This window comes from Mus pahari, chromosome 5 (genome assembly GCF_900095145.1).
Source record: "Mus pahari chromosome 5, PAHARI_EIJ_v1.1, whole genome shotgun sequence".
Lineage (NCBI taxonomy): Eukaryota > Metazoa > Chordata > Mammalia > Rodentia > Muridae > Mus > Mus pahari.
Window position 1 is genome coordinate 148,312,032 of NC_034594.1, and position 14,722 is coordinate 148,326,753.

Consider the following 14,722-nt stretch of genomic DNA (forward strand, 5'->3'; position numbering starts at 1 on the left):
AAAAAAAAAAAAAAAAAGAAATGAACCAGTGGGTAGTTTGACTCCTGTTAGAAGATAGACCTTGGAACATAAGATATGTTCAAGGGAAAAGGGTGAGATTAGCAGAAGAAAGCAAAGCGTGTTATTAGAGCAGAGACCATCAGATCCCTTACCTCTCTCTCTTCTTTCCTCTGTCCCACCAGGCCCCACATGTGCTAGGCAAATACTGCACCACTGAACCATTTTTAATTCAAAATAAAATAATTAGTGCTCAAGAAGTCACCTTGACTGGGGCTGAACTCACTGTAACCTAAGTAGCCTTTAAATTTTCAATTTTCCTGCCTCACCAGGCCAGCCTCAAAAGTTTTTCTCTTGAACAGTAATTGAACATTACTATAAGCAGACACAGGAGGAAATGGTCATATCTTCTGCTCAAGTAACCTTTTTCTTTGTTCTTTTCTAGCCAGCCCACTCAAGAAGCCACAGCTGGAATGACAAAGCATGTCAGAAGCCACCTGTTGCCAATAGCATTTGGCACAAGAATTATTGTCCTAGACTTGAGGTGAATAGTGTTTCCCACGCTCCCCAGTTGAAGGAAAATCCAAGTACTTTGGGCCTTAAACGAGTGATTAGTACTAAAGGGTTAAATCTTCCCAGGAAGTCTTGTGTGTTGAAAAGACCAAGAAATGGTATGTATGTTCGTCATTATTTCTAAATGCTGGTGGCTGTTGGTCAGATCTAAGAAGTCTTTTCCAAGCCTGGGTCACTGCACTTTCCTTGTCTTGGCTTGTTAGTTTTGCCCTCGTAGCTCTTCCGTTTAGAGATGATGTAGATGGTAGGCCATGAGACTCCAGGCTCCTCAGTTTGTATATGGCAGTGCGGTGGTCAGTGCTGTTGGCCCCGGAGTTTCCCTTTTCTCATGAAACTGTTGGAAATCCCTTACCGTGGTGCATCCTGGCTGGGCGCTCACTCTGTGCTCCTCCTGTTACACACTTTTACTGTAGTTGAGCATATCTTAAAGTCAAGTAGTATAAATCCCTGGAGTTGGCTCTGCTTTTCAAGTTATCTTTGGCCATTTGAGGTTCTTTCTGGTTTTGTATAACTTTTAGGATTCACTTGCCAACTTGTCTTTTTAAAAAGAGGCTATGAAGCTAGGTGTTGGTGGCACACACCTTTAGTGCCAGGACCTGGGAGGAGGCAGATGGAACTCTTGAGTTCAAGGCCAACCTGGTCTAAAGAGCGTGTTTCAGAGCAGCCAGGCCTACACAGTTTCACAGAGAAACCCTGTCTTGAAGAAAACTGGTCTGCCTGTTGGTGCTATGTGTGCTCCAGCACTTCCTCCCTCGGGGTGTCCAGGCACCGCGACTGTACACCAGGCCGAGAGGATGGAGCAGAGCTTTCCAGAGGATTCTGGTCTGCTGGGGAGGAAGGAGCTTGTACATATATACTTCATTCAGGGTGAACCTGGGCTACATATGAACCGTGGAGAGTGGGAAGCAGTTCTTAGGGTGACATTTCATTGGCTGGAGTTTAAAGTATTGTGAATGTCTCATTTGTATGGAGAGACATTCCAGGAATCCCATGTGTTCTTATCAGAAAAGAGGAAATTAAACTTGTGAGTTTGCCAGGTAGAACACTGGGAGCCAGGCTCCCCAGGTCAGTCAGAGAAGAGGAAGCCCTGATTTTGTACTTAGTTCAGAAGAGCTATCCAGACCTGGTAGACTACAACCTTAGTAGCAAGGTACAAAAAAAAAGGTATGGTGATTTAACTAAATAATTCAGAGCAAGTCCCATATTAATAGTGACTCTGTTTATTGAAGACTTCAGAGATCTTGTGATCTGTGTAAAGATGTTGAGAAACAGTTGTCAAATTTATTCTTACATTTTCAGATTTTTTTATACTCTTGAAGATGGTATTTCAGTTTCTAATTGACATATAGAAATACAGCTGATTGATTTTTATTTATTATTGTTATATGTGTGGAGGGGAGTGCACTTTTGCCACTATGCACCACTGGGGTCAGAGGACAACTCTGCCGCCCTTCCCAGCTTTGGATGGGTTCTGGGTGTTGAACTCGGTTCATCAGGTTTGCACAGCATATAGCACTGAGCCGTCTCACCAAGCCAGACAGTTGACTCTTATGTGTTAATCTTGCAGTTTGAAACCCCCAATACTGGACTAAGTCAGTCCCTGTTGCCCTTCAGATATTTTGAGGTAGCAGTTGTGACCCAAGGGTATTTCTCTTCAGGCTACAAGTTCTCTTGCCTTTGGGTTGTATGTTGAATGGAACTGAGCTCCTGGGTTGTGGTATGGCTGTCACAGTAGATGAGGTTGGTGTGCTCTGCTATTGCAGACAGGAGTCAAGTGCACTGGCTGCTCTTCCTGCTGCAGGGTCAGACCGATTACTCCTGCCAGCCTGCTTAGCACCTTTTCTGTCATTGTCTGAACTTAGGTTGAGTTTTTCCAGTTGCTGCTGGAACCAAGCGCTGTGACATTTTAAACTTCTGTGTAGGTTTTTGAAACTGTGGCCGCTGTGCTGTGTCTTATATTTTCAATATAATGAAAATTTCATTATATTGTTTCCGTGTATAAAGTATTTGAGTAAATTAGAAAGAATAGGATATCTGGAGCCCCAGACTCAGTCTCTTAGGGTGTACAACTCACTACAGATCCTTGTCCTGAGGTAACAGTAGCTATCACTGGGACACCATGAGACACCAGGAGTCCCAGCTAGCTGCGCAAATGTCCTCTGCACCGTCGCGTTCTTGCTTTCTTAGTGTGTCACCTTTGTATTCTACATTTGACCCCTCAGCCTTCCTTGGCCTCATGGCTTGGTCATGAAGGGCCAAGCTAGAACATAATCACCCTTACCTCAGAAACCACAACAGGAAATGGTTGCTGGTTCACTGATCATAGCTTTATATATAAGCTGCCTTCCAATTGTTTTCTACACTTAAGTGAAAATATTCAGAATCCATTATGCTCTGAAATCTTCTGATTAATATAATTTCATATGAAATGATACATAAAATTGACATCAAATGTTAACCAATTTGGCAAATGGTAAGACACAGCTAAGGTAATCATTTTTCAGTTATTCTTTTGGAGGTATAGCTTTCAAAAAACAAAATTGGACTAAATGTGTGGCTCCGTGTAGAGTCCCTGCTTAATGTGTACAGGAGAAAAAGCAAGATTTGCCTTTAGGACAGCAGGACTTGGGCCGCAACATCCAAGACAAATAGCCAGCCAGTAAGGGATTCACCCCGCCACTTACCTGTGCTTCTGTTTTTGTTTAGAAGCGCTGTCTGAAGATGACCTGTTGAGCCAATATTCGTCAGTTTCAAAGAAGATCAAGGAAAATGGCTGTGGGGATGGCACATCACCTAACTCTTATGAAATGTCTGTGTCCTGCCCTGATGCTGGGACTGCTCACAAGACTGATGCACACACCCCGTCTAAGATGAGGAATAAATTCGCAACGTTCTTACAGAGGAGAAATAAAGAAAGCGGTGCAGTCGTAGTTCCAGGGACCAGAAGCAGGTATAGCCGCTGCAGGGCACCATTTGAGCTAGTGCAGTTGAAGGTAGGCGCATCACGATTGCAGAAGCCTGCTGCATGCTGCCTTTCTTAGATGTCTTATATCTCAGCTACTTTTACTGTTGCTGCAACAAAAATGCCTGGCAAAAGTAACTTAAAGAAGGAAAAGTTTGTCTTAGGTCACATTTCAAGAGTACCTCATGTCTGTGAGAAGGGGCAGGAGGTAGATTGTCATAGTCAGGAAGAAGAAAACAGTGGATGCCTGCCTAGCTCTCTATCTTTTGGTTCAAGACTCTAGCCTATGAAATGTTGTCACCCACATGTAGGATTAAGTCTGAAGATTCTTATGGGCCTACCGGAGGCTCCTTCCTTAGGTGATTTTAGTTCATATGACTCACTACACCTAATTCAGACCACACACATTGCTATTCCCTTCCACACCTGTTAGTTCTATGATCTTCCACGCAGAATCAAAGTGCAAAATGACTGCAACTCCTGCAGACACACACTGTGTGTGGATTCTGTTCCTTTACACCTCTCTTTTCCTTTCTAATGTTTCTCCTTTTATACTTTTTGGAGGTCCTGATTTGTCTTAATTATCTCTATTAATGTTAGTTGATATTTTTCCTATAACTATTTCAGTTTATCTTTTAAGATCTAGAAATATACTAAATAACCCTGTAGAGTACTTGGGGAAGAGCAGCTATGAGCTGAGGCAGGGGGTTTGGGTTTGGATTTCGTTTCGTTTTCTGCTTGATGTAGAATTATGTAGACTAGGCTTATGTTAAACTCAGATTCCCCCTGTCTCTTCTTCCAAATATAAGGATTAAAGGATCCTGGGCCCTGTGTTACTATGTAAGTAAATTTCTAAACAATGTACTAGTTATTATCTATGTATGTTTGCACACACACACACACACACACACACATGCACGCACCTTATCCTGGCATGGTGGCACAAGCTTTTAATCTTGGCACTCAGGAGGCATCTGTGAGGTGGAGCCCACCCTGTTTATATAGTGGAGATCCATCCACTATATGTATATGTAGAGAGACTGAGAGACTGTCAAAAAAACAAAAACGTAGAATATAAACCTCAATTAAAAAGGAAGGTCTTTGTGTATGAAAGTAGGTAGATAAGTCTCCAAAATCCCCATAGACTTGTGAGCAGGCCCTGAAACTTAAGGCCGTCCATCTTCTTCCTTTCTTGTCAGGTTTTTTTGCAGTTCTCCAGATTTTGACAACTTCATACCAAAAAAAGAAAGCAGCCAGCCTCTAAATGAAACTGTGGCCACTGGCAAAGCCACCACCAGCCTCCTCGGGGCATTGGACTCTCCAGACACAGAAGGCCAGAAGCCGGTTGACACAAATGGGACGCATAAGCCAAGCGCTCAGATTCCAGGCAGTGTAGCTGTGTCTCCTGAGGATGAGGCTCAGTCCTCTGAGACCAGCAAACTCTTGGGGACCATGTCCCCACACACTCTGGGAACACTAAGAAGTTGTTTCAGTTGGTCTGGCACTCTCAGGGAATTTTCAAGAACTCCAAGTCCCTTAGCAAGCACTACATTGCAGCAGTTCCGGAGACAGAGCGAGCCCCCTGCTTGTCTTCCTGAGGCCTCTGCCATGGTCACTGACACGTGTGATTCAAAGGGTGTGGTGCTGCGTGAGAAGTCTCAGCCCTGGCATGAGCTGGGTTGCTCCTTACGGTCTCAGGAAAGCATGGACTCCACATGCAGTCTAAACACGTCGAGCCTCTCCCAGCCTTCCAGTAGGGATTCAGATTCAGAGGTACGTCTCTTTCTGAAGCCTTTGCTTTCAGACTTAAACACAGGGGAATGGGTGTTGACCAGACAGTTGAGGAAATTTGCCATCATTGTAGAAATGAGCTGCTTCTCTTCAACTTTTATTCAAAATTCTCCCGTGTTCAGGGCTGGAGATATAGCTCAGTATTTAAGAGCTACAAATTAGTCCACAACCTGGGCTACACACCAACATCCTGTGTGAAAAATAAATCATTTAAGATGGGTGTTACATTATATTCCCATAATCTCAGAAATTAGGAAGCAGGGTGAGAAGGTTGCTAAAGTTTGAGGCTAGCTTGGTCTAGGTAGTGAGTTGCTGACCATTTAGGGCTATAGAGCAAGAGAGATCTTGTCTCCAGAAGGAAATAGCTGCATTCACTTAATACCCTACTGTTAGCTACAGCAGAGAAATCAGTAAGACACAAGGCAGTCTCATCTTGCTCGTCTTTGCTGTAGAGAATCCCAAGAGAAATACAGGAAACCTTTGCGACATGCCAGATGCCATTCCCACTTACCTTCCTATTTGGTGTATGGGGAGAAAGCACTGAGAGAAATCTCACTATATGGAGAGCCCTGTGCATGGAACTGAGGCAGGGGGAGCCCTCAAAGTCACTGGTAAAGTAAGCGGAGCACTTGACCCAGCACCTCAGAGCAGGGCCCATCGGAAGGAAGACGGTTTTGTTTTCAGTGTCAGCCGAGAGATAGTAGAGCAGTGCTGGCTCTGCTTTCTGTAGTTGGTGACTGAGAGCTGTTGCCAGGATGGCAGGAGAACCCAGCTCCTCCTGCTTCAGCGTATTTGTTTTAGTCGTTGAGAATTTCACGTGCATGATGAAATATGACCCTTCCCTGCCCTACCCCCAACTTCATCTCTCCCTATACCCCACCCCAGCACCCCCTACTCCTAACTCCATGTCTTTTTTTTGTAATCCAATAAGTGTTATTAGTGCTTCTTATATGAATATAGATGTGGGCCATGCACTGGAGTATGGAAACTCTTAAGTGTCACAACCTCAAGGAATGACTTCCTCTCCAGAGGCTGTCACCTGCCAATAGCTCCACAGTAGAGGGAAGGGTGGGGCCTGGGGATCATGACAAACGGCTGTGTGGGACTTTTGCTGCCTTGGGTTTACACAGCTATGTGAATTGTGGTGCAGCAGCCGTGTCATGTACAGGCAGCATTTCACAGCACCTCACCCCACACACACACCCCCACCGCTGCCCTCCAGCGCTCACTTTCTGCCTCTCATCTGGGGAGTTTGCCGACCCTTGGCAGGTCTTGGGGTCTGAGAAAGATGTCCCGGTTAGGACTAAGCATCAGCATTTCACAGGCTCCTGAAGTGACTGATAAAATGTTTCAAAACCTTAAGTGTAGATTTTACACACTACTTTTCAGGTAAAATGTTTTGGTACTTTGAAACTGACAAGATCTTTTCCGTTTTAATTCATTGCCTTTTATTCTTACCCGTGTTTTTGTCTTTTTGTGAAATTGTGTTATTTATCTGAGTTTCTCATTTTGCATATTTTGTTGAGTGTTGGATGCGTTGTCATAAAAACCCAAGTAAATTTTTGTTTTCCCTGTGGGCAATCTAGGAATCGGATTGTAACGAGAAGTCACTTGATGATCAAGGAGAGCAGAGCTCCAAGCAACACTTACCTCACTTTTCAAAGAGAGACGTACTTAGACGGAACAAGGTAAAACATTTGCAGTTTTTTTTTTTTTTTCAAATTTCAAAAGCAGTGTGTATTTTTGTCCTCCCCCGCCAAAAAAAAAAAAAGAAGAAAGAAGGAAAAATACACAAACATTGAAAATTAAAATACCTGTGTTCTGATCTTTTTTTTTTTTTTTTTTTAATGCCTGCTTTCAAACATCTTCAAACAGCATTTGTGCTTAACTGGATGTTTGACATATTAGTTGGAATTTGTTTTCTCTGTTCCCTAAAGAACTTTTTCCATGTATGTAAGTAACAAGTACCTCTTAGGTATGTTACATAATCCAATTTATAACTGTTTACCCTGAGATTTTTAATTAATTTCTGAGAATGAAATCAAGGTGAGAATAATTTGCTTGCTAATTCCAAAAACCTAAACACTGTGGACCCAGGCAGAGCTGTGGGCTTTTGTCTGTTTAACTTTTCAACTTTTATACACAGTCTGCCAGATTGATCACTTTTAAAGACCTGTCCACGTACCTCCCTCTCTAGCCTGGAAAACAGTGTTACTATGCACAGAACAAAAATCAGCCTTAAAGGCCCAGTGGGCTGGCACATGCCTTTAATTCCAGCACATGGGAGGCAGAGGCAGGAAGTGCTCTGAATTCCAGGACAGCCACAACTGTATAGATAGACACCATCACAAACAAACATACAAACAGACAAATCAGCCTTCAAGTAGAAACAAAAATATCAAGAAATGTAAGTCAGCTATACTACCTTCGCACAGTGGTAGAACAGACAGACTTACTCAAAATACAATCCCCATTCCTGTTGAATGCAAGAATCTCTAAGGTGTATCATTAAATGGGGTGTATCATTAAATGGGATCAAGGAAAACAAAGTAATACCTGATTGTTTCTGTAGTAGACATCCTTAGGTAATTTTTTCATTGCGTGTGGGTTCTTTTTCTGTTCTAGTATATAAAGAAGACCCAGGAGTTAAAAGCAGTTCTTTGAGAACACAGAATTTGGGGAGACCCACATACCCATCTCTAACAAGCAAAATAAAAGTAACAAAAATTCCAATTTATCTTTAGGTTCCTGGGCTCTGTAGGTCTAGTTCTATGGACTCTTTTTCTACAACCAAGATCAAGCCCCTGGTGCCTGCCAGGGTCAGTGGCCTGAGCAAGAAGCCAGGAAGCATACAGAAGAGAAAACACCATGATGTGGAGAACAAGCCAGGCCTACAGACAAAGATCAGCGAGCTCTGGAAAAACTTTGGGTTTAAAAAGTGAGTTTCCTGGTTCCTTTCTGAGTCAGAATACTGTCTTCTGCAGCCCTGACCCGGCTCTGTCTGCTATCAGGGTCAGTCCCTGTCTCTCACCTTCAGCTCCCAGTTCAGCTTGGAGCTTCTTTTCTAGAGCAGAAGTTCCTTTCCTTCTCCGTGCTCAGGTCAGGACTGGAATGCAAAGGGGGTTAGGCAGGAGCTGACAGGGGATTAAACTTAACTGTAAACTGTGCTCCACTGACTGTGCAGCATAACACAAGGAAGTACTGCAGTTATGTGTGTGTGTGTGTTAGTTGGGATTTTACTGATGTGAACAGACACCATAGCCAAGGCAGCTCTTATAAGGACAGTATTTAATTGGGGCTGTCTGAGAGGTTCAATCCATTATCATCAAGGCAGGAACATGGCAGCATCCAGGCAGGCATGGTGCAGGAGGAGCTGAGAGTTCTATATCTTCATCTGAAGGCTGCTAGTGGAAGACTGACTTCCATTCCAGGCAGCTAGGAGTAGGGTCTTAAAGGCCACACCCACAGTGACACACCTGCTCCAGCTAGGCCACACCCCCAAATAGTGCCACTTCCTGGGCCAAACATATGCCAACCATCACAGTGTGCCTATAGAAAGGGTCCCTTTGTTACAGAGAGTGCGTGTTGCATACACTAAGAATCTTAAGAAAGGCTGAAGAGGTGGCTTCCTTAAGAACACTTGCTCTCTGCTCTTTCAGAAGACCTGGGTTCAGTTCCCAGCTCCCCAGTGTTCACATCCAGTAACTCACAGACAGCTTCCTGTAACTAACTGCAAATGTCCTGTCTGCACTCTGAATGGCTCACTGACCACATTCATAGACATAAACATAATTAAAAATAAAATAATCCTTTTCTTCAAAAAAAAAATGTTTAGCATGTGTTTAAAAGAAACTGTCTAGTAGTCGTGCGTGCTTTTAATCCCTGCACTCAGAAGGCAGAGCTACACAGAGAAACCCTATCAAAAGAAAACTAAATAGATAGACAGACAGACAGCCTGCCTGTCTCAAAAAAAATTTGATGGATGGATGGATGGATGGATGGATGGATGGATGGATGGATGGATTTAAAGGCACCATCGGGGTAGCTCATCAAATATGCTTTCCTCCAAGTCTACTGATCTGAGTTTGGTCCCAGGGTCCATATGATGGGAGGAAAGAATCAACTCATTTAAGTTATCCTTTGATTTCCACACACGTCCCATGGCACAGACGTCATACGAATGTTAGAAGTGTGCCAATAGTTTTAGATTTGTGGAAAGTTCATAATTATGGGGCTGTGGCTCTGGCTGCGAACACTTGTTCTGTGAGGATGAGGGGTCTGTGTGTGAATCCCCAACATCTAATAAAACCCAGGTGTGGTTGCCTGACCTGTGACCCCAGCATTGGGAGATGGAGGCAGGCAGACCTGAGAGCCTGGCTGAAACACTTGCCTTTGCCTTCCAAGTGGTGGCATTAAAGACACGTACCACCATGCCTAGCCTAAATTATTTTCCTTTTGTGTTTTTGTTCTTTGGAGACAGAATCTCACAGTATAGCTCTGTGTGCCCTAGAACTCACTATGTAGACTAACTTCAGCTCACAGAAATCCTCCTGCCACTGCACTCATACTGAGTTGCTGGCCGCTTTTACAAGATTCTGCTTTGGCATTTATTGGTACAGATGTTAACACGGTGGGAAAGGTCAACTATTATGAAAGTAATTTGATCTTAAAAAGTTCCTGAGAGGGGCCTTATAGAGCTGGTGTTAAAAGAAATCAGTCACAGTGGTATTCTTAAAAATCTATTGGGAAAAATAACTAAGTGGTTCTTCATTTTTGTTGAGAGGAAACCAAATGTTACTGTGTTGTTTTTATAATAGGAATTTTAGTGTGTGTGTAGAGCACTAGTCCAGCAGAAGGACATTTGATTTAAAAAAAAAAAAAAAAAATACAGCTCAATTGTTAGCCTTGCTCTGTTTGTGTTCATCCATAGCCAACTTGAAGGAGACCATTAAAATGCACACCTTTATCTAGCACTTGGGAGGCAGTGGCAGAAGAATCTGAATTTAAGTCCCACCTGGTCTACATAGCTAGTTCTAAATCAGCCTGCCTTTAAATAAAGAAAGAAATATGTCTGTATGTGTATATGTGTATATACTCTCTGTTGTATTCTTGGTTCAGCTAGTGTGTGTGTGTGTGTGTGTGTGTGTGTGTGTTATTAATTGACTAGCACCTATATGAAGGTGGTTTTGGAAGCCAGAAGAGACGGGAAGAAGAAAAGTTCAAACCGTGTTGGCAGAGTTCAGAGTAAAGCTTTGAGTGCACTCAGTTGGAGCTGACAGACTACGCCGTCAAGGGCTTGGCCCTGTTTTGTCAGGTTGCTGCTTCTCTAATAGTCAAGTGCCTGAATCAATTTTGCCTTTTTATATTTTTGCAGAGATTCTGAAAAGCTTCCTTCTTGTAAGAAGCCCCTGTCTCCAGTCAAGGACAATATCCAACTCACTCCAGAGACAGAAGATGAGATCTTTAACAAGCCCGAATGTGTACGTGCTCAGAGAGCAATATTTCACTAAGTGCAGGCCGTTGCCTACAGGAAAATCTTATCAACTGGAGAGATGTGTTAGTCTCAATGCCATTTTTTAAATGGATTATATTTTGTATATTAACTTTGTGACTTTCTTTTGTTCAGCTTTTTATATTTTCATAGAAAGCTAAATAGAAGAATAAATCTGTCTTTGACATTTCTGGGAAGTTTAAATGCTAATTGGGCAAATCTGACATCAGTAACAATCTAAAGGACTCTCCCATGTATGTAACATCTAACCATGTATGTAACATCCAGTCTATTGCGAGTAGAAAGCCACAGGTGCCTGCAGCCACTTATACCCAAGAACGGGTGACTGACCAGCTTTCAATCGCTCCAGCTGCCTTTCCTGTCAGTCCTTTAAGGGTAAATTGAAAATAATGTTGCTGGGATTGGAAGGGGCAGTAGGAGAAGCTGTCTGCTTAAGATTGTTAACACGCCTAGGTCTCAAAGCTGCTACCTGGTTTTCTCCATGTGCCTCTGAAGCGTGGCTCAAAAGTTCCTTTGCATTTACTTAACCCTGTGCAAGACACTAAGCTGTAGAGCCTGTGATCAGTATATTCTGCAAAGATCCAGGCAGAGGTTTTGGAAGGAACCAGCCATACTGGAACCAATCTGAACAACCAGAAGGAAAGGCATGATGAAGCCATATATGATACAGAGGAGAGACCAAGACTTAGAATCTTAAAAGGGAGTTGGGAAGGGCAAACACAGTCAGATGAATTTGGAAAATCCTAATCTGAAGCCCAGATTTGAGCCTGCCATGAGCAGTCCTGTCACCACACAGGTCAGACAGACAGACACCATCTACAGGTATTCATCTCTGAAATGTCAGGAAACCAGCAAAGTGCACACTATACAGCATGTACAGGGAAACATCAAGATGGAAGAGTATCACTCAAGGAAGGGCAGGTTCTCTGTTGGCAGCAGCCAAGCAGGTCTTGTGGATGGCTTCTATCAGTGGAGAGACAGGCAAGCTCCTGTCAGCCAAGGGTAGAGGGCAAGGCTGGAAACAAGCTATTTTTTCTCAAATCTTAAAAAAAAAAAAAAAAAAAAATAACAAGATGGCAGTGGTGATGCCACCTTTTACAATCTCCAAGTCACTGCAGAACACAAGCCCCATTAACAGCTAGTTTCCATGCCAGTCTTCATAGTTCCCAAATAGACATTGCTCCATAGTAACTGACCACAATTTTATAAGCCATTATTTAAAGTGTCACTTTTGGAGGGACAAGAAAAAGGCTGGAAATTCAGGTAGGTCAGATTTTGAAAGTTCAGACACAGGAGTATAGATAGATTCGAGATCAAGTCATGAGAGAAAGCATTTCGTAGCCAGTATCTTTTCCCTTCTTTATTTTGAAGTTTTATTGAACTATTGGATGAGAGTGGGCAGAAGAGTGTAGACATGGATAAGGCCAGGAGTTGCTGGCTGAACTATATTCCAGTGTGAGGATGCTAAACCCTCATCCATCTTTCTTCATCCCAGGTCACACTTGTAGCTTTGCCTTGAGTTTCGTTTGGGTTTATTTTCTCTCTCCCTTTCTCCCTAAGAAGCTATAACTGCTTATAAAGGAGGAAAGAGAGTAGCCAAAAATCTGTTTCATCTCTCATAGTGCTTGTGGTCATGCATGTAGCTCCTAAGTCTCAAAAATAACTATATCATTACGAATTAAAATAACTATCTCCATACATACCAAGCCTGGTGGTGCACACCTACAATCCCAGCTAACAGGAGGCAAGATCTCTGAGTTGAGCCAGCCTGGCCTACAGAGTGAGTTCCAGGACAGCCAGAGCTACACAGAGAAACCCTGTCTCCAAATCCCAATAATAATAAGCAATAATCTTCATCTTGTGACATAAACCAAACATGGAGGTACACACTTGTCATCCTACCTTCGAGGAAGAGGCAGTATTAGTCCAAGGTCATTTTTTTGGTTACATGCTGAGTTTAAAGCCAATTTTTGAGATCCTGCCTATTTAGGGAGAATCTACTTTTTTAAATGCATGACCAAAGGAGAGAAAGAAGCCCTGGGGGCTAGGGGAGGTGTCTTTGCTGGGGTTCTCTAATTAAATAAGGTTCTCTCATCAACTCCACACATTGGATTTCCCGGGTGTCATTTGAACAAAGCCCCTCGTGAACTCACCAGTTCTGTGCTCAGCTACAATCAACAAAAGCTCTGAGCTTATAGATGACAAATTCTGTGCTGCCTATGGAGAGGATCAGAATGGAGAACTGACCAGAGAAGACCACTCAGACACGGTTTAAGCCAAGAGAAAGTATTAGCCAGCCAGTGTCTACACTGGATGTTCAGGGTCACAGTGTAACTCTGGAGCCTTTCTTGGGGTGAGAAAAAGAAAATGTATTTGGGATGACATATTCAATTAACAAGAACAGTTAGCCAGAAGCGGAACTACAGAAGCCAAAAACAAGGTTAGTACATTAGAAACGTTCCAAGAACTCTGATGGACTAGGCATTTGTTTTAGTTTTGGCAGATGGTGGTGTCTCTGTACTGAGTTTTACAGCCTAAATGGTACTTCCATCATGGAGTCAGCTGTGCTAATGGGGAGGGAGGTTACTAAGGTCTGGGACTTCGTTAAAATCAAAGGGAAAGAGTGTGTTCCTTATTGCCTATCAGCTACCTTCAACCTGCAGCCCTCTGGCTGCCTGTGACTAAAGATAATTATGAATGCAGCCTAACAAAATTATAAGCCTCTCAAGTACTGTGAGATTTTCTTTTTTTAAGATTATTTATTTAAAGGTTTATTTATTTGTTTATTTAATGTATGTGAGTACACTGTAGCTGTCTTCAGACACACCAGAAGAGGGCATCAGATCCCAATTCAGATGGTTGTGAGCCACTATGTTGTTGCTGGGAATTGAACTCAGGACCTCTGGAAAAGCAGTCAGTGCTCTTAACCTCCGAGCCATTTCTCCAGCCCAGTTTGTAGATTTCAAATGACCCATTAGAATATCAAAAGGTTAGACATGCCTTCATGAAAGAGGCTCAAGCTTTATCAAAGATTGAACGCTGGACTTGTGAGACAGCTCTGCAGGTACTGGCTCCTGCCACCGAAGCATTTTGGAAACCCATAAGGCGGAGGAATGAATGACTTCTGCAAGTTGTATTCTGACCTCCATACATGCACCACGGCATACAGGTGCACGCACATGCCCACAGAATAACTTGAAGAAAAAAGATAAATAGCTCATTAAAAAGGCCAAGAGCTCTCAAGGCTTCAGGGTACTATCTCAACCATCTAATCTGTTATAGGTGTGGCTGGGCTAGATAACAGCTCCTGGTTTGGATCAGCCCCAGGACACACCCTGAACGCTTTCCCGGGTGATGGGAAGGAGTAAGAACAGCAGAGGATTGCCCAGCCCCCAGAGTACTGTCTCCAGCTAAAGGAGATTCTTTGCCTTCTACCATGCTGCTTCCTTATGTGACCTCAGGCTAGTTAGCTTACTAGCTGAGCCTCAACTTTCAAAACTGCAAGCTGGCTTGTTAGGTGGAGGAATTGTAGTTCCTCATTGAAGGAAGGAATTCAAACAGGGCAGATGCTAATGCAGAGGCCATAGAGGGGTGTTGCTTACTGATGTGCTTCCCTTGGTTTGATTAGCCTTATTGATGTCTTATGGAACTTGCCCACCAGCCTAGAAATGGCACCACCTACAATGAGCGGGTTCCTCCCTCATCCATCACTATTTAAGAAAATATCCTGCATCTTATGAAGGCATTTTCTCTTCAATTGCGATTCCCTCTTTTTTTTTTTTTTTTTTTTTTTTTTTTTTTTTTTTTATTTACATACAATTTAATAGCTATCCCGAAAGTTTCCCATACCCCTGCACCCAGAAAGTGAAGGCAGGAGACTCAGATAC

General features: G+C 43.0%; 1 protein-coding gene across 2 annotated transcripts in view; it reads left to right on the forward strand.

Moving 5' to 3' along the window:
- Exo1 (exonuclease 1) overlaps window positions 1-11,005 on the forward strand; it is a 23,663-nt gene extending 12,658 nt beyond the window's left edge. Inside the window, exons 10-15 of one of the 2 annotated variants that reach the window (XM_021198291.1) lie at window positions 443-668; window positions 3,277-3,520; window positions 4,732-5,305; window positions 6,910-7,011; window positions 8,068-8,261; window positions 10,698-11,005. In XM_021198291.1, the coding sequence (XP_021053950.1) occupies window positions 443-668; window positions 3,277-3,520; window positions 4,732-5,305; window positions 6,910-7,011; window positions 8,068-8,261; window positions 10,698-10,833 (1,476 nt within the window). In that variant the 3' untranslated portion in view covers window positions 10,834-11,005. The remainder of the gene's footprint in view (window positions 1-442; window positions 669-3,276; window positions 3,521-4,731; window positions 5,306-6,909; window positions 7,012-8,067; window positions 8,262-10,697) is intronic. The other variant, XM_021198292.1, reaches the window with a different exon arrangement.
- The last annotated feature ends 3,717 nt before the right edge of the window (window positions 11,006-14,722 follow it).